Source organism: Leucoraja erinacea, chromosome 8 (assembly GCF_028641065.1).
Source record: "Leucoraja erinacea ecotype New England chromosome 8, Leri_hhj_1, whole genome shotgun sequence".
Lineage (NCBI taxonomy): Eukaryota > Metazoa > Chordata > Chondrichthyes > Rajiformes > Rajidae > Leucoraja > Leucoraja erinaceus.
The window spans coordinates 23,295,032-23,316,554 of record NC_073384.1 but is presented as its reverse complement, the minus strand read 5'-3'; the positions used below and the strand labels follow the sequence as shown (position 1 = coordinate 23,316,554).

Here is a 21,523-nt window from a genome sequence, read left to right as displayed (position 1 = left end):
CCAATCTCGCCTTCTCCATTCCCCCACTATCCTTCTCCCCTCCATCCCTTCTTTCCTTTCCCCCGCTCCACTGTTCTCCCCCTTCCCCACTCCCTCCCCTCACATCCCCTTCTCCCATTCTCCAACCCCCCCCCCCCCCCCCACAACCAACCTTCCCGACACCCCCCATTTGTGGACCCAGCCTGCGACAGCTAGATCCCACTAATAGTACTGCACAAAGACATCATCATCTGTTTTAGTAACATTGACTATGGGATAAATGCAGCCTTTGGGAACAAAAGGGAGATGCGACCGCACCCATCGCACCCCCCCTTCCGTTGGCCATGGAATCAATATGCCGCTGCAGCATAAAGGCTGACGCAAGGAGTCATGATCTTCGGTCTAATGAGGTGCCCAATGGATGGCGTATTGACAGATGTTAAATTTAAACATTATTTGAGAGAATATGATATATTGGGCTTTATTTTGGTGGGGAGATTTAGTATGCAGCTTCCAACCGATGTCAAAAAATAAAATAAAGAAATAAACTGTGTGATGTGACCATCTGAGAGAGACAGTCCAGGGGGGGTGGGAGGCACTCAGCAGGGCCGGTTCAGAGCCGCTATAGCTCTGGGAATAAAGCTGTTTCTGAGTCTGGAGGTTCGGGCGTAGAAGGCCTTGTAACGTCTGCCGGAGGGAAGTAGTTCGAACAGTCCGTTACGAGGGTGTGAGGAGTCTTTATGGATGCTGACGGCGTTCCTGAGGCACCGTGTGTGGTAGATGCCCTCCAAGGCTGGTAGCTGTGTCCCAATAATCCTCTGCGCTCTGTGGACGACGCGCTGAAGAGCTCTTCTCTCCGCCTCCGTGCAGCTGAGATACCACACTGAGATGCCATACGTTAATATGCTCTCTGTGGCGCAGTGATAGAAGGTTGTCAGCAGCTGTTGGGGCAGACCAGTCTTTTTTAATGTCCTCAGGAAAAACAGTCGTTGCTGTGCCTTCTTGACCAGCGCAGCGGTGTTGGTGGACCATGTGAGGTCCTCTGAAATGTGAGGTCCTCTGAAATGTGAGTGCCCAGAAACTTAAAGCTGGACACTCTCTCCACAGTTTCCCCGTTAATGGAGATTGGAGCGTATTCTCCATTATGGGACTTCATGAAGTCAATGATCAGCTCCTTGGTCTTGGAGGTGTTTAGCGACAAGTTGTTACGTGCTCCACCAGTCCGCCAGGTTCTGCACCTCCGCTCTGTATTTTGTTTCATCACTGTTGGTGATCAGCCCAATCACTGTTATGTAGTCTGAAAACTTCACCATGGTGTTGGTGTCGAATACAGGAACACAGTTGTGAGTGAAGAGGGAGTAGAGCATGGGGCTTAGTACACAGCCCTGTGGTGTGCCGGTGCTCGGGGTGATAGTGGAGGACAGGTGCGGGTCCAGTCTCACTGCCTGCGGTCGCACCGTCAGAAAGTTCAGGATCCAATCGTATATCGGCGACCTGAGGCCTAGCTGGTGGAGTTTGGTGGTGAGCTTGGTGGGGATAACCGTATTGAATGCAGAGCTATAGTCAATGAAGAGCATCCTCACGTACGTACACGCACGTAGTTCAGTCTGTTATCTTATTGGGAAGAGCACTTTGCCTTATTTTTCAGTCATGGTCTACAATGTTAATCGTTGAGCATGTGATGGGAACTTAAAGGCTAATGGGTCTCAGTCAGACCCAAGGAGGTTCCCTGTAGGCCGGTAGGCGGCGCGACTCTTGTCAGCAGCGGCCTCTGCAGCCCGTCCGCGTTTTTATTATTTTTTGTCTATGTTTATATGTAGTTTTTGTTATTTTTTGTTGGGGTGTGTGTGTGGGGGGGTGGGGGTGGGGGGGGGAGGGAGGGGGTAACTTTAAAATCTCTCCCTGCACTGGAGACCCGACCTTTTCTTGTCGGGTCTCCGTTGTCGTTGGGGCTGCAATGAGGAGCGGCCTCCAACAGAAGAAGCCGGGGACTCTGGTGCCAACTCACCTCACCGTCGCGGAGCTGGCCGAGTCCAGAGCGGGTGGAGCGGTGGTGGAGCGCTGCTGCTGCTGCTGCTGCTGCTGATTCGGAGGCTGCAACTGCGGGTCTGCGGATGGCGGCACCGGGAGCCCGCGGGTCCCTGGAGGGAGACCGCTTTTCAGGGCTCCTGCAATGGCGACTTCTCCCGCCCGAGTTGCGGGATTGAGGAGCTCCTGGAGCGGGGCCTAACATCACTGCCCCGCGCGGCTTGGAATGGCCGCGGGACTCTGCGAGCGCACGCCGGGGGCTCCAACATCAAGACCCGGTGTGCGACCTTGCACCACCCGGCGTGGCTTTAATGGCCACGGGACAATCGCCATCGCCAGCCGGGGGCTTTGACTTTGACTCTGTCATCGGGGGGGGGGGGGGGGGTGCAGTGGAGAGATAAGTTTTTTTTGGCCTTCCATCACAGCAATGTGATGGATGTTTATGTAAAATGTAAATTATGTTGTGTCTGGGGTCTATTTGTTTGTAATGTATGGCTGCAGAAACGGCATTTCGTTTGGACCTCAAGGGGTCCAAATGACAATTAAATTGACTATTGACTATTGATTGTAAGCCAAAAGAATCGAGTTCCTGTGTGCATTTCCACCTTATTTATTCTTAACTGGCTTTGCTTCCTTCTTCATTGAAATGCACCACTCTCGTGTATCCCTATTCTAACAAAAGAATAGGCTTTGTTTCCAATAGCTGCTATCTTTATATATCTTTTATTTCTCCAAGAACAACACCAATCTTGTTATCAATTACTTTACTAATTGGTTAGAATGCACATCTGTACGTCTTTATTACCTCCTGTGAAGGAATCCCAAGACAATGATTTAAACATCCTTATCTGGTTACTAACAACTTGTAAACCTGAGCATCTTAAGACCATGTCTGAGTGTTAGTAGTTTGAGCATATTTTGTCATCATGCCCTTCTTTAATTTTCTCCCAATTCCCTCAATCCAAAATTGTAAACTGGGTTAGGACACGTCACGAATGTGATCAAAGCAACATGAATGAAAATTGATGTTGGTTGAGAAAGATGTTCTTCTACTAATGAAGGTAAGGTCAAGAATGGAAGTCAAAGGTGTGGACAATAATTTGGGATGTGTCATACCACCAAAGTCTCACATATAACCTTGCTCTTTGAAGACAGATGAAAAACTTACCACAGGGGCTGAAAGAGTGCATGTTTTCAATTGTTAATAGTTACCTGTGGATGGGTAGTGAGTAGTGATGATCCCGATACATAGGCCACTTTCTCATAGTGCGACTGGATGATCCAATTAGAGCTTCCTAGACAGTAACCCGAGCTAAGAGGAGTGATCTGCACTGCACCAAACAGTTCCTGATAGTTCACAATAAAAAAAAGCAGATTAAACACCAAAGTCTCTCTCACAGCTCCCCTGCTACCACAGTAACCACCCCTAACTCACTGCTCCACACCCACACAAGACTGTACCTGAAAACCATGGCTGATCACTCTAAGGCAGGATAGTAACCACTGGCAAGCTATTCTACCACCATACTTCCGCTGATGTCCTCATTTCAAATCCACATGTATACATGTTTCAGTGGATATCATTGGATAGTAATCAGGAAATCAGTTAATTTTGTTATCCCCTGCACAATAATCCAGATCAAAATTCATTTCATCTGTTGCAGAAATAAACCTCGGTACACGTGACAATAAACTAACCTAAACAAAAACCTTGAATTATATAAATGCAGACTGACAAATTTATATGCGCAGTTCGCATTTTATAGGTTATCAGAATTTATAATACAAATAATTAAAGTTAAGGACAGAATGCCTATGACATAGATTGAATTAGAATTCCCATTCCAACCAGCTTCAGCTGTGTCATCAATGACTTTCCTCATGTTCAGAAGCAGAGAAGCTCACATTGTACTCAAGTATAATATGATTTGACTGGATGGTATACAAACAAAGGTTTTCACTACATCTCAATACACATGACAATAATAAGCTGATATCAAAAAGCAAGGCATTTGAGTAAAGTTGAAGGGTTTCACCCAGTGCTTATTCAACCACTTCTTTTAATTGCTGCCAGCTTTATGAAACATTGTCATTTTAGATCCCTCTCCCAAAAGGTTAATTTAAATGATAAACAGGTACTTACTATTTTCTGAGAATACCCTACGAGCTGAACCTTACTTAGGGCCAAGTTAACTTCTGACATTGTATAGCAACGTTTCCAAGTCAAAACCTCCACAGCATCTTTTAGAGGAGCAGGTAAGTGCCTAGAAAGAAGAACATCATAGCCCATTGAGGAATAACAAAAAGGAGTTCAGGAGCAGCTCCTTTACCCAGAGAGTGGTGAGAGTGTGGAACTTATCAAAATAGGTAGTGATGTATTGAATTGATGGATTGACGAATAATCTAAATATACACATGAAAATTATAGTGATGGAGGGATGCTTTGATGTGGGTCAAATGGAAACATGTGGCAGATTCATGTGGAGTACAATCTGTTAAGGCCAAATACTCAACACGTTTTTAGGTGCACATGGAATCCTCACTACAGAGGAGGCTATTCAGCTCAATGATTTTGCACTAGCTCTGTGTTAAAGCAAAATAACACAGAGTGCACAGAATAAAGATAAGGTTTGAAGAACAACTGTAAATGTGTTAACATTTTTGGACGGATCCACAAAACTCAACAGAAGTAAAAATATCAAAACTTATGTACAGTTTTAACTAGAAAATATTCTACTCACTGCACCTGAACATTTCCTGGTTCTTCCAGAGGGTGGCAGACTGTGGCTTTGGTACACGCTCCATAAAGCTTACTAGCTCTTCCATGAGTAGCCTATGGTGGAGAGCATACCACAAAACTTTAATGATTATAAACTGTATTCCCATATGTTAGTGTGACCATTTACATAGCTGTTACCTTTGCATTTCATATGATTTTTCATAGCATAGGTTATTTGGGGACAGCCCCTTTGAGGAAGATCATGTGAAAGGCAAAGCACTTCATTAGTTCCAACGAAAGGTCTGCAGTCTGAAATGTTAAGTCTGATTTTCTATTTCTGCTTCCAGATGCTGTCTCGTCTGTTGAGTGCTTCCTTTGTTTTCTGGTTTGATTTCAGATATCCAGCATCTTCGACTTTTGATTTTCCACATGGGCAAATAATGCTTGTGGAGTAACACACTAGCATGGGTTAAGATCCGAAGTGGAACTGCAGCAGCCTGGGGCACGGCTGGTCCAGTTGCCGCTCTAAGAAGCCAAGCATGTGGACCGGACACGGCCTACAGTGGTGGAGGATACTAATGGCCATGCATGGGCAGGCTGACCCTGCAGCGCTGCTAGGACAATGGGCCTTCATGGTCAGCTCAACCATCCTGCACTTACAACAACTCGGACTAGTAAATGGTACCAATGACCGCCGACTCTGTTGATTCAGTTTACTACTGCTATACACTTGTACTGTATCTGAGATGCTCATCTAAGATACATCGAAGTGCTCATGTATAGTGATATTTGTGCTGAACTGTATACAAAAATGAATATCACTGTACCTCAGTATAGGTGACAAATAAAGTACCATTGAACCATTGATCCCTAGGAGAGGTGACAGGCTCTGGCAAAGAAATACAGTTTTCTTTAGAGTTGAAGCACCTACCTTCCAATCTGCATTGTGGGTTCAGTAGCATACACTGTCCCAGTGAAGCCAGTGTGTTCTGTGATGTAGGGCAAAGCCATCATGCAGTGATAATTTGATATCAGGATCACATCTACAGTGGACAGATCCAATAACTCCGTCTGCAATAGAGGTTGTGAAGTATTACACGGGACTGTAGCTACTAAGCAAAAATAACTCTACTGCTAAGTACTGTTTACATTTACCCTTAGTAGAGAAGGCAAATTTAAGTGAATATTATCCGTATCTCAATAGATAAAAATACTGGTTTGTCCTTAAAAATATACACCAATAGGGCCTGGCGACAGGTTTTTTGGAAGTGATGTTCTGGGAAGATGAGACCTGTGCTTTTCAATGCGACTGCAGTCATTTTCACCAGACTCATTGCCACACAACCTGAACATCACAATACAGCCGTTTCATGTAATGAAGCTATGTTAGGCATGCAATTCCTGAACGCCGACGTTGTTACTGCTGGCTAATAGGTTTCGATGCAATTCCACAACTTTACTGCTGGATGTGCTATGACGTCGACAATTGGGAAACCAATGTCAAGGACAGGAAACTCTGGTGAACCATCATCCAACAAGGAACAGCAACCTTCGAAGCCAAGAGATGCGCAGAATTAGAAGAAAGAAGAAGAAAACAGAAAGAGAGGCAGCAACAACCAAAGCCCAATATGTCATCTGGAATTAGCCGCCGTGAATGCCAAAGAACTTTCAAAGCCAGGATTGGGCTCATAAGCCACCTGAGAGTCCATAAAAAGAGCAGAACGTAGACCATCATCCCCGACCTCGAGGGATAGACACGACGACTGTGAATTAACTCCACCATTTTCTACTGGAGCTACCAGTATGAATAGAAATGTAATGCTTTACAACTGACATCAGTTGCTATGTGTGCTCTTGTGTAAAGTTTTCAATCAATCATTCCTTTACCTCAGGGAGACAGAATTCTGGTACTGAGTCAACAAACACTCGCCCAGCACAATCTTTCAGCTCCTGTAAAACAAAATGGAGATTAGTGGGAGTTACATTTATATGCATGATATTACAAGTCAATGTCTAAATATTTCTGAATAACATGGTACAGTGCACTCCATAATGTTCGGGACAGACCCATTATTTATTTATTTGCCTCTGTACTCCACAATTTGAGATTTGTAATCGAAAAAAAATCACATGTGGTTAAAGTAAACATTGTCAGATTTTAATAAAGGGTACTTTGATACATTTTGGTTTCATGTAGAAATTACAGCAGTGTTTATACATAGTCCCCCCCCATTTCAAGGGCACCATAATGTTTGGGACACCGCAATGTCATGTAAATGAAAGTAGTTAACTTTAGTATTTTGTGCATATCCTGTGCATATTTTGTGCATTTCGAGACTTTGTAATAATTTACTGTCTACTTTGTTAATGATTACACTTTAAAAATGGTCGTTTTTACCCTCAATCTTCTGGTCTCTACCTGGTTGTAGTGGTTTTGGGTTTTTGATGACTGGCTTCTGTCATCAGCAGTGGAGGTCTTCCTTGGCCTGCCAGTCCCTGCGATTAGTAAGCTCACCAGTGCTCTCTTTCTTCTTAATGATGTTCCAAACAGTTGATTTTGGTAAGCCTAAGGTTTGGCTGATGTCTCTAACTGTTTATTCTTGTTTCTCAGTATCATAATGGCTTCTTTGACTTTCATTGGCACAACCTTGGTCCTCATGTTGATAAACAGCAATAAAAGTTTCCAAAGAATATGGAAAGACTGGAGGAAAGACTAGGTGCTGAGAGTTCTCTTATACCTGCATTAAGGAGGCAATTAAACACCCCGGAGCAATTACAAACACCTGTGAAGCCATGTGTCCCAAACATTATGGAGCCCGGAATGGGGGGGATTATGTTTTTTTCTATTACAAATCTCAAATTATGCTGTACAGAGGCAAATAAATAAATGACGGGTCTTTATCCACAACATTATGGAGGGCACTTGCAAATTTTCTCAGAAATATCAATACATAAAGAGGCCAGTTTAGTGTACATCCACTTGCTGTATGCAGGAGCCAACAAATATCAAAATGATCAATGAATCATTCATTACTTACTAATATCCCATTGCCACCTCCTGTACCTATTGTCTATTGAAACGTTACCTATAAGGGACAGTTTTCGAGATATAGGGACAGTTTCTTCCCCGCTATTATCAGGCAACTGAACCATCCTGTCACCAACTGGACAGCGGTCCTGAGCAACTATCTACCTCATTGGAGACCCTCGGACTATCTTTAATCGGACTGTACTGGACTTTATCCTACACTAAACACTATTCCCTTTATCCTGTATGTATACACTGTGGACGGCTCGATTGTAAGTAAGTACGTTTATTGGCCAAGTATTCACATACAAGGAATTTGCCTTGGTGCTCCGCCCACGTAACAACATGACATACAATGACAGTTACGAATGACTCAGAAAACACTAAACAATAATGATAATAAAACATTAATGATAAAACACCATTGATCATGCATGTGAACCAACAAAATATCAGATCAAAGGGAAGCTACAGATTTTTGGCTGTTGAGTAGAGCAACTACTCGTGGATAAAAACAGTTTTTATGTCTGGCTGTGGCAGCTTTGACAGTCCGGAGTCGCCTTCCAGAGGGAAGTGATTCAAAGAGTTTGTGGCCAGGGTGAGAGGGGTCAGAGATGATCTTGCCCGCTCGCTTCCTGGCCCTTGCAGTGTACAGTTCATCACCATCAATGGAAGGAAGGTTGCAGCCAATAACCTTCTCTGCTGATCAGACGATTCGCTGCAGCCTCCAGGTGTCGTGCTTGGTGGCTGAGCCAAACCAGACCACGATGAAGAAGGTGAGGACAGACTCTACGATGGCCGTGTAGAATTGGACCATCATTGCCTGTGGCAGATTGTGCTTCCTCAGCTGCCGCAGGAAGTTGTGCCTTTTTGACTGTGGAGTCGATGGCAATCATGTATAGTCTTTCCACTGACTGGTTAGCATGCACCAATAAAGGTTTTCCCTTTTCCTTGTTGCAAGTGACAATAAACTACACTAAACGATCAAAAGGAATAAGCGACGTTTCGGGTCTCGACCCGAAATGTCGCCTATTCCTTCTCTCCATAGATGCTGCCTCACCCGCTGAGTTTCTCCAGCTTTTTTGTCTACCTTCGATTTTTCCAGCATCTGCAGTTCTTTCTTAAACATAATAACATAAGAATTAGACCATTCGACCCATCGAGTCTACTCCGCCATTCAATCATGGCTGATCTATCTCTCCCTCCTAACCTCATTCTCCCGCCTTCTCCCCATACTGTACCTGTACTAATCAAGAATCTATCTATCTCTGTCTTAAAACTATCCTTTCTCTCCAGAGATGCTGCCTGACCCGTTCAGTTACTCGAGCAATTTGTTTTATCAATGACATTCTTACTTGCAGCATCGTAACACGTCTGTAGCCACAGCTCTCAATAGATAATATAATAAACAGAAATGTTTAATAAATAAAAAACGCAATATAGTGATTCCAGTAATGAGTGGGTTAACCTATGATGGGCGTTTGGCGTCACTGGATCTGTACTCGCTAGAGTTTTGAAGGATGAGGAGGTACCTCATTGAAACTTACAGAATAATAAAAGGCCTGGATAGAGTGGATGTGGAGCGGATGTTTCAACTAGTGGGAGAGTCTAGGACCAGAGGTCACAGCCTCAGAGTTAATGGACGCTCTTTTATGAAGGAGATGAGGAGACATTTCTTCAATCTGTGGTGAACCTGTGGAATTCTTTACCACAAGGCTGTGGAGGCCAAGTCAGTGGATATTTTTAATGCAGTGATAGATAGATTCTTGATTAGTAAGGGTGTCAGAAGCTATGGAGAGAAGGCAGGAGAATGGGGTTAGGAAGGAGAGGTAGATCGGCCATGATTGAATGGCAGAGTAGACGTGATGGGCCAAATGGCCTAATTCTACTCCTATCACCTATGACCATATTGTCATCTTAAAGTTGCATCTGTGATTTCTTCCTTTGCTTGTCAACATGTCAAAATGCAATAATGACACCAAAGGATAAATTCACCCCCAATATCTTTGCTGCCAATGTATCACAACACTTTACTGCAACCTAAGACGTCCTCTTAAAAAAGTCATTTACTCCATGATAATCATAGAATAGTAACTCAGAAATATACTTAACTCATCAACTGTCTCACCAACTGTCTGTCTGTCCATTCTTCTTTTTTTGTTATTTTTAGTACAGGTGCACAACCTTTTATCCGAAGATCCAAATAACGAAAACCTCCGAATAGCGACATTTTTTCAGTCCTTGAAAAAAGGTCCTTGAAAACGTTCACGGAGGGCGGCCCGCAGAGGTGACAGAGGAACCTCCGGTCGGTCCTCGAAGAAAGGGGAACTAAATCCCCATCCATAAAAGAGAAGGTGAGGGTATATTGCGCGGGAGGGTTAATAATTGACAATATGCTGCTGTCTGCCCGCTGAGTTAAAAAAGTTCCCACGGTAGACTCACGATACACAGTGTATCGTGAGTCTTGCGTGGGAACTTTTTTAACTCAGCGGGCAGGGAGCTGCAGATTGTCGCTCCCTTCAGTTTCACCCCACCTACACCCCTCTGCTTCCCGGCCATGTGTGTGACCCCTTCCCTCCCCTCTCCAGCTCCCCGCCCATTGCACCGGCGTGGGGGCTTTGCACTGTCTTCACGTCGGCAATGCCAGTCACCGGAGACGTCAGGACCAACGGGACACCGACCCCCAGGCCCACTGCAAGCACGGAGATCCCAGAGACCCACAGCCAGCAGCAGCCCAGCCCCGTTCCAACTCCAGAGGAAAACTGCGAACTAGCGGGAGACATCGAGACCACCAGGAGCCGCTCCCCGATGGGCCGCTACGGCGACAAGTGGCAGTTCGCCCACAGCCCGGGCTGTGCCCCCTCATCGGGACACCGACCCCCAGGCCCACTGCAAGCACGGAGATCCCAGATCAGCAACTCCAGCCCAGCCCCGCTCCAACTCCAGAGGGGCAGAAACTGATGGTGCGCAAGGTGCGTCTTGTTCTTGAGGTCGCGCAGCTCGGGCTGTGGGCGAACTGCCACTTGTCGCCGTAGCGGCCCATCGGGGAGCGGATTCCTCTGGAGTTGGGGGTGGGGGGGAGGGGGAGGGGGGGTATTGTGCTGTTTGATCGCCCCCTGCTATCCCAGGGACAGGGAAACAGGACGTTCACCGAGGGCGGCCCGCAGAGGTGACAGCGGAACCTCCGGTCGGTCCTCGACGAAAGGGGAACTAAATCCCCATTCATAAAAGAGAAGGTGAGGGTACATTGACCGGGAGAGTACGAATCCCAAGACAAAGTTGAGTGAGCGTTCACCGAGGGTGGCCCGCAGAGGTGACAGCGGAACCTCAGGTCGGTCCTGGAAGAAAGGGGAACTAAATCCCCATCCATAAAAGAGAAGGTGAGGGTATATTGCGCGGGAGGGTTAATAATTGACAATATGCTGCTGTCTGCCCGCTGAGTTAAAAAAATTCCCATGGTAGACTCACGATACACAGTGTATCGTGAGTCTTGCGTGGGAACTTTTTTATCGCAGCGGGCAGGGAGCTGCAGATTGTCGCTCCCTTCAGTTTCACCCCACCTACACCCCTCTGCTTCCCGGCCATGCGTGTGACCCCTTCCCTCCCCTCTCCAGCTCCCCGCCCATTGCACCGGCGTGGGGGCTTTGCACTGTCTTCACGTCGGCAATGCCAGTCACCGGAGACGTCAGGACCAACGGGACACCGGCCCCCGGGCCCACTGCAATCACGGAGATCCCAGAGACCCACAGCCAGCAGCAGCCCAGCCCCGTTCCAACTCCAGAGGAAAACTGCAAACTAGCGGGAGACATCGGGACCACCAGAAGCCGTTCCCCGATGGGCCGCTACGGCGACAAGTGGCAGTTCGCCCACAGCCCAAGCTGTGCCCCCTCATCGGGACACTGACCCCCAGGCCCACTGCAAGCACGGAGATCCCAGATCAGCAACTCCAGTCCAGCCCCGCTCCAACTCCAGAGGGGCAGCTGCTGCTGGTGCGCAAGGTGCGTCTTGTTCTCGGGCTGTGGGCGAACTACCACTTGTCGCCGTAGCGGCCCATCGGGGAGCGGATTCCTCTGGGGTTGGGGGTGGGGGGGGGGGGGGAGGGGGGTATTGTGCTGTTTGATCGCCCCCTGCTATCCCAGAGACAGTGAGACAGGACGTTCACCGAGGGCGGCCCGCAGAGGTGACAGCGGAACCTCCGGTCGGTCCTCGACGAAAGGGGAACTAAATCCCCATTCATAAAAGAGAAGGTGAGGGTACATTGACCGGGAGAGTAGGAATCCCAAGACAAAGTTGAGTGAGCGTTCACCGAGGGTGGCCCGCAGAGGTGACAGCGGAACCTCGGATCGGTCCTGGAAGAAAGGGGAACTAAAAAGAGAAGTGGAGGGTATATTGCGCGGGAGGGTATATCGCCTACCTGGAAGAAACCAGACATTTTTTCCAGGATGTCGTCTGCACACCAAAGCTCACGTTTAGCGTCTCTGCTGCACACGGATATAAGAGTGTGAAAATGTCGCCTTAGGCCGCCTTAGGGCATGAAGCCCCGCTAGGGTGACATGAGTGCGGGAGGTGATTCAATGCTGCGGTCACATTTACAAATTCAGGAATTCATTCAACACACTGCATTTCATACAGACATTTATTCTGCAAGAAAAAAACTACACTGAAGACTCAAACTCGCGACCGAGGAACTGCCGGGATCAAGGCGCAAACTCGCGACCTTGCGGATATGAGCCGGGCACTCTACCACTGAGCCAGCCATTAAAATCTACGCTAAAAAATTTCCATTCCGAAGACCGACAAATTCCAAATTACGAAAAGTGTCTGGTCCCAAGGCTGTCGGATGAAAGGTTGTGCACCTGTACGTGTTAAAAGTATGTTTGCTGTTCCTTGGTTTGTTATATGCGGTGGGTGGGAGTTTGGGGGAAATTTTTTTTCAATCTCTTATCTCGACGGAGACGCGATTTTGTTCCGTATCGTATCTCCGTCCTCACTGCGGCCTAACATCGTGGAGTTGGCGGCCTTTCCTGGAGACCGACCTGGAGCTCCAAGCCGTGGGAGTCTGCGGGACTTTAACATCGCGGAACTTGCGATCCCTTTGCCGGGGACCAAAGCTCCAACGCGGGGCCTGCGGACTTTAACATTGTGAAGTCCGCGGTCTCTGGTAAGAAGAGGCCGATTCAGGAGCTCCATGCCACGGAGAGAGTTTCAACCGCCCTAACACGGGAGCTTCGATCGTTGGCTGCGGGGGCTTTGATCGCCCCGACTGCGGATGGTTTAACTGCCCCGACCGCGGGAGAAGAAAGAGGAAGAAGCTTGAACTTTATTGCTTTCCATCACAGTGAGGAATGTGGTATCAATTGTGGTCGATGTTTATGTTAACTTTTATGTGGCTGTGTGTCTTGCTGCTTTTCACTTAGTATGGCTGTATGGTAACTCAAATTTCACTTTACCTTAACTGGTACATGTCACAATAAACTGACCTTGAACTAGAACAGCCGATTTTGAACTGAATGTTATCAGAACATAAGAAAGGAGTAGATCTTTCATTCCTCTGGTCTGTTTTAATATTCAATGCATTCACGACCATTTGCCCCTCAAAGCTTTGTATCTCTTTGTACACATATACCAAAAGAAAATCTATTCATTAAGTGAATTCAATTATTAAGCCAAAACCTGGTGCTTTGTGGGTGAGTTTCACCTCCCCTTTCTACAAACTTTAATGTGACGTTTTTCTCAAGATCTACTTAATGTTTGATTTTAACTTTAAGATGATATCACCAGCTGAAAAATTCCATTAATCTTATCAATTTCTTTCAAAATCCTAAAAATCCAAATAAAATAAATTCTCACCTTTCTACTTTACAGAAATCATGGTAACCTGTTTCTGCATCCGCACAACACACCTTCCATGACAAAGGCATGCTTTCTACGTCCAGAACTAAATATCGTTTGTCAAATGTGTTCAAATCAAAGGTTTTGTACAGCTAATGTAAAACATTTCCCAAATCTACAATTCTAATCTTTAGATATGTGGTTGTTAAAGTGGTTATTCAAGTATTTCACATGATGAGAAAAAAAGTCACTATCTTTGATCAAGAACACAGACCGAGAACTCAGAAAAAAAGATAGAAATATATCAAATGTTGCTTATCCTTCTTAAGAAAGGATAGTGTTTAGTAATTACTGAAAGCAGTGGCTTAGTTAGTTGCATATTTGCCCAGTCAAACTGTTATAGGTTTCAGTGTGATTCCTGACAAGTCTGGCACTTGTATTATAGTACTGAGTGAGCTCTGCACTTTCAGAGGTGGTCTTTCTAAAATAAATTTAAACTTCGTGGCAGGACGTAAAGGATCCAATGGCACTATTTCGAAGAAAACAATCTCTTTTAAATCACTTTCAGAGATTATTAGGACATGATAACACCAACTAGACCAGATGTAGTACTGTGTTTTGGGATGTCAAGAGGTTATAAACCTCATTATAGAAGTAGAAGGCTTTAATTAAAACAGATTTCTGTGAATAAAGGGCCTGTCCCACTTTCACGACCTAATTCATGACCTTTTTTACTTGTGGACATTTTTCATCATGCTAGAAAAACGCCCTGACCTACTTGATGCCACGAGTACCTACGACTAGCATCATGGCCTGCTACGACGTCCTCTACGACCTCGTGACGACCATGCTGCGAGTACGAGTCAAGGGCAAACTCGGCAGAGGTTGTGAATTAGATCATGAAAGTGGGACAGGCCCTTAACAATTCACATTGTTCATAATAATTTTTTTCACTGTACCTTTTCTAACATAGTGTTTCCATCTTTTGTAATCCAGCCTGGTAGTTTAGAAAGCCTTGGGCTGAAGAAGAAACACAAATATAGTTTTTAAATTAAAAAAATACAGGTGCTGGAAATCTCAAATAAAAAGAGTAAATACTGGAAACACCCAGCGGGTCGGGCAGCATCTATGGATAGAGGAACAGAGTTAACAGTCCAAGTTGATGACTTGCTGAGTATTTCCACCATTTATGGTTTTGAAATGTGCCTTATCTTAGTCAAAGCATTTTAGTTACGTTGTTTTTTTTCTCTGAGGTATCCGCTCAGGGTCAAGGATGACTTGTTTATTCTTATAGGTCAGAGCTTTTGGCAACCAATGTCAATTGTTCATCCTCAGAGTTATCACAGTTTAATTAAAGCAATCCAGCAGGAGCTAGGCATTTAATCCACCATTCTTAATCTGGATTTTGCAATTTTACATCAGGCTTTTGATTTGACAGTTCGAGTGTCACCCTGTAATGGCAGGGAACCCAGTTAAACAAGTTCCATGAACAAACATACCTGTGGACAAGTGGCAAAGGGAGGAAGTGGAGGGCCGACGTCATGTCCAACCCGCAGTCCAGCATGATGGTGGTGGACTTGTACTTCAGGATATTGCATGGCAAAGTTGGATGACCAGATAAGCAGTACTGATGGAGGAAGCAAAAGAACATTAATTCCTCAAAAAACACAAATAGACATGTACTCATAAATACAGAAAACATATCACTAAGAAAGTAAATAATAATAGATGCAGAAATCATTCTTGTGTGAATGCCAATTACATTTATGTAGCAGGAAAATAACTGTTTGCAATGGAATAAATGCGCATGATTTTGTACTGGAAAGGCATAATTTTCCTATTTTTCTACAGAAGATTCACAGCAAGGATTGTTCTTTCATAGATAAACGTATGAAATTCATATTCAATCATAAACAAGCACAAATCCAAGTCCCTAAGTGCTACAATCCTGGCACTATTTTAACTTCCACATTAGGCAGGAAATGGTGTTGGGTAGATTGATGGGACTCAAGGCTGATAAATCCGCAGGGCCTGATGGTCTGCATCCCAGGGTACTTAAGGAAGTGGCTCTAGAATCGTGGACGCATTGGTGATCATTTTCCAATGTTCCATAGATTCAGGATCAGTTCCTGTGGATTGGAAGGTAGCTAATGTTATCCCACTTTTTAAGAAAGGTGAGAGAGAGAAAACAGGGAATTATAGACCAGTTAGCCTGACATCGGTGGTGGGTAAGTTGCTGGAGTCAATCATAAAAGATGAAATAGCAGTACATTTGGATAGCAGTAACAGGATCGGTCCAAGTCAGCATTGATTTACAATGGGGAAATCATGCTTGACTAATCTTCTGGAATTTTGTGAGGATGTAACTAGGAAAATGAACAAGGGGGAGCCAGTGGATGTAGTGTACCTGGACTTTCAGAAAGCATTTGATAAGGTCCCACATAGGAGATTAGTGGGCAAAATTAGGGCACATGGTATTGGGGGTAGAGTGCTAACCTGGATAGAAAATTGGTTGGCAGACAGGAAACAAAGAGGAGGGGTTAATGGGTCCCTTTCAGAATGGAAGGAATGTGACTAGTGGGGCACCGCAAGGCTCGGTGCTGGGACCGCAGGTATTTATAATATACATCAATGATTTAGATGAAGGGATTCATTAGCAAATTTGCAGATGACACAAAGCTGGGTGGCAGTGTGAACTGTGAGGAGGATGCTATTGTAAATACGCTTCTCTCAAGCTCCAGCCTAGTTCAGTCAAAAACCACTGAGTCAAGCACTGGAACAACTAATCTTTATTTTTGGATTGCACAACAAGTTCCCCTATACGATACCTAAACCACCGCGGATTCAATTCTTGTATCTGCCAGGCCAAGCACTTCAGACTCGTGCAAGCAGAAACACTCCAAAAGGTTACGCAGTCCCAAACGCTCTTCCAGAAGATCGACAACGGACCTCGTGGGGGCTGCCTTTTATAGGTCCCCGAACCTTGTGGGGCCGAACTACAGAGGGGTGGTCTCTTTACAATCCAATCAAACATATTAATTACATCAGTACATTATAGACAGTTCCCCAGACCAATAACAGTTCCCCAGGCCAATACATTGTTGCAGGTGAAGCTTCTGGAAGAAGCTATCTTAACTTGAATAATGCAACATTTACCCTGGAATCCAAACAAACCTGCCAGGGCTCAACACTTTGGCCAATCAACAAACAGCAGGGTCAGTTCAGTTCAGTTTTTATTTGTCATATGTAGGTTAACACAGGGTCAACGGTACAATGAAATGTTTTTGACAAGACAACGGGTCACCTCAGCAATGATATTACAAGGATAAAATGAACGTAAAAAAGATAAGATAAGTGACATTGGTATGTAAAAGACAATAATAAATGAAATAATCAACATATATGATGTGTTTATGAGTTCAGAAGCCTGATGGCATGATGATAAAAACTGTTCTTAAGTCTGGTGGTGCGGGCAGCCATGCTCCTGTATCAAAACTCCACTCATATAAAATCCAACCTCCAATACAAACATGAGTATTGCTCCGATTTCTATAAATGGTTGCCCTTTAACTTCAAAGTCCCTTTCCTGCAGTCCCTATCCAGCAATACATTTCCATCAAAAAGTGTATATTCAGTGACTGAACCTCCACAGCACTCTTGGATAGACAATTCAAAAGAATTGTGCATCTCTGAAGATTGGTTTCAACCCAAAAGTCACCTATTCCTTTTCTCCAGAGATGCTGCCTGATCAGCTGAGTTACTCCAGCATTTGATCTAAATTCAAAAGACCTCCTGACTGGCTGACATTTTACTTTGTTCCGATGTTGTATTGTTCTATGTTCTAAAATATACATGCATTTGGAAAGACAGGAGTTGATTAGGTATAGTCAGTATGGTTTTATGTGTGGGAAATCATGCCCCACAAATTTGAACAAATAATTAAGAAGGTTGATGAGGGCAGAGCCTTAGAAGTTGTCTATATGGACTTCATAATTTGCAGCAGGATCGTGATCGGTTGGACACATGGGCTGAGAAATGGTTGATGGAATTGAATGTGGAGAAATGTGAGCTATTGCATTTTTAGAAGACTAACATGGCCAGGACGTGCAAAATGAAAGATAGGGCTCTGGGGAGAGTTGTAGAGCAGAGGGATCTAGGAGTGCGGGTACATAGTTAGTTGAAAGTGGCACCACAGGTAGATAGGGTGGTCAAAAAGGCTTTTGGCACATTGGCCTACATCAGTCAGAGTATTGAGTACAGAAGTTGGGAGATCATAATATAGTTATACAAGATGTTATATTTTGGTATAGCCACATTTAGAGTATTGCGTTCAGTTCTGGACACCATGTGATAGGAAAGATGTTGTCAAGGTGGAAAGGGTGCAGAGAAGATTTACAAGAATGTTGCCAGGATTCGAGGACCTAAGCTATAGGGAGGGGTTGAGCAGGCTAGGTCTCTATACCTTGGAGTGCAGGAGGACGAGGGGTGATCTTATAGAGGTGTACAAAATCATGAGGAGAATAGATCGGGTAGAATCCTTAAATTCCGACAGCGCGATTGAGGTTACTCGGCTGTGGGAATTTAAGGATTTGCGGGAAGCGGCTGACATGAGCAAAGTCGGCGAGTGGCAGGTGAGAGGTGTTCAGACGGAGAGCACTGCCAGAGGTGAGCGGGCCGGCAGAAGACGCTGAAGTGACGGCCAGTTCTGCTGTCGGGTCTCGGCGGCCGCTCGTAGCCACCTGAACTACTTCCCTCCCCGGCCACAATGCGATGGCTCTGCGTCCGGAGCATCGTGGCAGCAGTGAGTAAGTGAGTGAGTTACTGGCAATATCCCCGACCCCCTCCTTCTTAATGCTCCTGCCCTCCCCGCATCTTTACCCCTGGTCCAGACTCTCCACACGCTGTGAAAGGAACTCTCCCCCCAATTGGTCACTTGAACAAGTGTTGTCATTCAATAAGATGACAGCTGATTCAACTTTTCCCTGTGCTCCCATTTTTCCCACCATCTCTCCATCTGCCATCACCCTTCACCCCCCACCCATTCAGTAATTCCGAATAAAGGAGACTTGGAAGCTGTCTTTATTTTTATTTTTTATTTTTACGGAGAGAACAATCTGCGCATGTGCGATTTAAGTTGGTTTTTTTTTTAAAAGATGACCGATTGCCTACCCTGAATAATCACTCACGGCACGTGCCTGGTATGTGGTTTATACAATTGTGTGGGAATTGTGGAAACTGAACTGTTCTTCCAACTTGTCATGATCATGGGCAGCACTTTATTATGAGGGAATTGAACTTTAATCCAGTAAAGTTTTCTTTCTGTGCTAAGCTGAACATGTCTGGTTATACTAACCGACAAAGTCAACAACTTGGACACCGGCATGTCTAGTTTTTTTAGTGATATGGCCGTGCTGCTAGGGATGAAGGGCAGAATACTGGATCACAATACCCAACCGTGTGAACAAATGTACGTGACCATCTGTACATATGTCCCTGCCAAATATGATATAAAAAAGGCTGCATGTTTTGACTTTGTAGTACAGTCTCTTCCTTGATTGTTCTCCTTGCCTGACAAGTTATTATAAATAAAGCAGTTAACTGTTACACGAATCTAGTTTAAATTATTCCGACAGTTGAAAGCAGTTACGTAATCATAATGTTCTTTCACAGGTAAGATAATCATACAGCATGAAAAAGCTCCATTGATGTACTGAGCCACACCAACTACCAAGGACCAGTTTATTTCAATCCTATGCTAATTATTCTCATCACATTCTCATAAGGTCTTCCTGGATTCTATCAACATGTAATCTACTATGGCCAATTAACCAAGCAATCTGCACATCTTTTGATAGTGGGACGAAACTGCAGCACCCACAAGCAGCACATGTGGCCACAGGGAGAAAGGGCAAACTCCACACAGGCAGTGGTGAAGGTCAGGATAGAATTCGGGTCACCGTAGCTGTGAGACAGGCAGCCTGAACATCTATTTGGCTCTAGTAACTCAAAACCCAACAACACAACCACTTGAGAAGATATTAACAGACCAGGGTCTACTATTGTTCTTAAAACTCCTTAAAATCGATCTCTTTTACCAGATCCTTACCAGTGCATCCAAGTATCCCATGTGGATTCCAACTGAAATCCTTCCCTTCACATTTTTGGTTGCTTTCCTGACAGGTGAAGCAGTTAGATACATTTTATACATCTAGTAATAGTCTTACCACATGGAAATATCAAGTAGTCTAACCAATATTTACTCATTAAGCATCATCACTGTAATTGTCTGATCATTAGCTTCCTGATTTGTGACAGCATCTAGTCTACAAATTGTATGTCATATATTCCTACAATCCAAACTCTGTTACCTCCATCAATCTGGCCCCAAAAAAGTGATTAACAAACTTCTGCTGCAGGAAAATCTATAATGCAGGACTCAATATCTCTGTAAAGTAAACTCTATTCAATGAACACATCAACTTGGCAAGTCCTCTTACATCCACAGCGCCTGGTCTGCCTTCAACTCCAGCATGTTTACACCTTTAAAATGATTCACCGTTTCTTCACCAGAACAAACAGGGCAGCTTTACTGTGCTTTAGATTATCTAAGGTTACAACAGGATATAGATCGTGGGCCTAGGATTGGCAGATGGAATTTAACTTGCACAAGTGCAAACTAATACGTTTTGGCAAGTTAAACCAGAAAAGGACTTCCAGTAAGTTGTTGTGTCTATGTACAGCGCTGTGAAAGTGCCGCACATATAGGCGAGATGGTGAAGGAAGCATTTGGCATGTTTGCCTTCATTAGCGAAGACAATGAGTACAAGAGTTGGGTTGTCATGTTACAGTTATACAAGTCTTCACTGCACTTAAGAACTAGGTGTGTGCATTTCTGTAGCTGTAGGAAAGATGACAATAATCTGGAAAGGATGCAGAAAGGATTTACAAGGATGATATTGGGACTTGAAGGCTTGAAACAACTGGATAGGCTGGTGGAGCATAGGAGGCTGATGGCTGAATGATAAATAAACTCACGAGTTCAGGTTAGTCTTTTTCCCCCAAGCTAGGGAAGTCTAAAACTAGTCAGAAAGAGATTCACATTCTCTCAATTTAGAGAGTGGAAAGATTAAAAGGGAACGAGGGGCAACTTTTTCACCCAGAGGGTAGTGTGTACATTGAACAAGCTTCCACAGGAAGTGGACAGGTCCTTGGGTAGGAACTGTGTGGAGAGATATGGGCCAAACTCAAGCAAATTTGACTGGCTCAGGTAAGCAACTTGGTCAATATGGAGAATTAGGCCAAAGAGCCTGTTTAACTCTTATAGATTGACCAGGAGATCCAGGAGCCAATATATGTGCCATTAAGGATTTTTTTTAATCTACAGGTATCAGAAGGCCAAGGTCCAACAGAGACTGATCTGAAGAACCGAAGTGCCAGTGTATAGAACTAAACATAGATCTCAGGATGCAACAAGAATAACGGGATAGTATGTATACACTTGATTGGATCGAAAATGTCAAGGGTGAAATTTCAGCTGGTATACATATGGGATGATTTGGATATAGAAGTATTTGCTACAGTTTGGAGAAAAAGTCCAATGAGGTGTGTATTTGTCTGAGAGACTGATTTTTGGAATAATGATCAATCTAAGGAAATAATATCAATGATGATTTGGAAAACTATGGTTTTTGGAAACCTATTCCCTGAGGAAATGAGATTGTGATTAATTGGTGCGGTCAGTTTGCATGATAATTGAGACTCTTCAGTTGTTATCACATCCACACCCAAAAATAAGAACTTCAATCAACAACTTAAAATATTTCACTGCACTTGTGCACGTGCACACTCACTGAGGTCCAAACTATTGTGAATTTCTTCACTGCAGAGGACGTGTCTTGCTTAAGCATCTCAAAGACTAAGATAGAGACACAAGGAAC

General features: G+C 44.5%; 1 protein-coding gene across 1 annotated transcript in view; it reads right to left on the bottom strand.

The window, feature by feature from the left end:
• Positions 1-21,523, bottom strand: part of ints9 (integrator complex subunit 9) — a 48,534-nt gene that overhangs the window by 24,754 nt on the left and 2,257 nt on the right. Inside the window, exons 2-8 of the mRNA XM_055639231.1 lie at positions 15,086-15,213; positions 14,546-14,606; positions 6,614-6,676; positions 5,658-5,797; positions 4,754-4,840; positions 4,151-4,271; positions 3,220-3,354 (exon numbers count right to left, since the gene is read on the bottom strand). Coding sequence (XP_055495206.1) covers positions 3,220-3,354; positions 4,151-4,271; positions 4,754-4,840; positions 5,658-5,797; positions 6,614-6,676; positions 14,546-14,606; positions 15,086-15,213 — 735 coding nt within the window. The remainder of the gene's footprint in view (positions 1-3,219; positions 3,355-4,150; positions 4,272-4,753; positions 4,841-5,657; positions 5,798-6,613; positions 6,677-14,545; positions 14,607-15,085; positions 15,214-21,523) is intronic.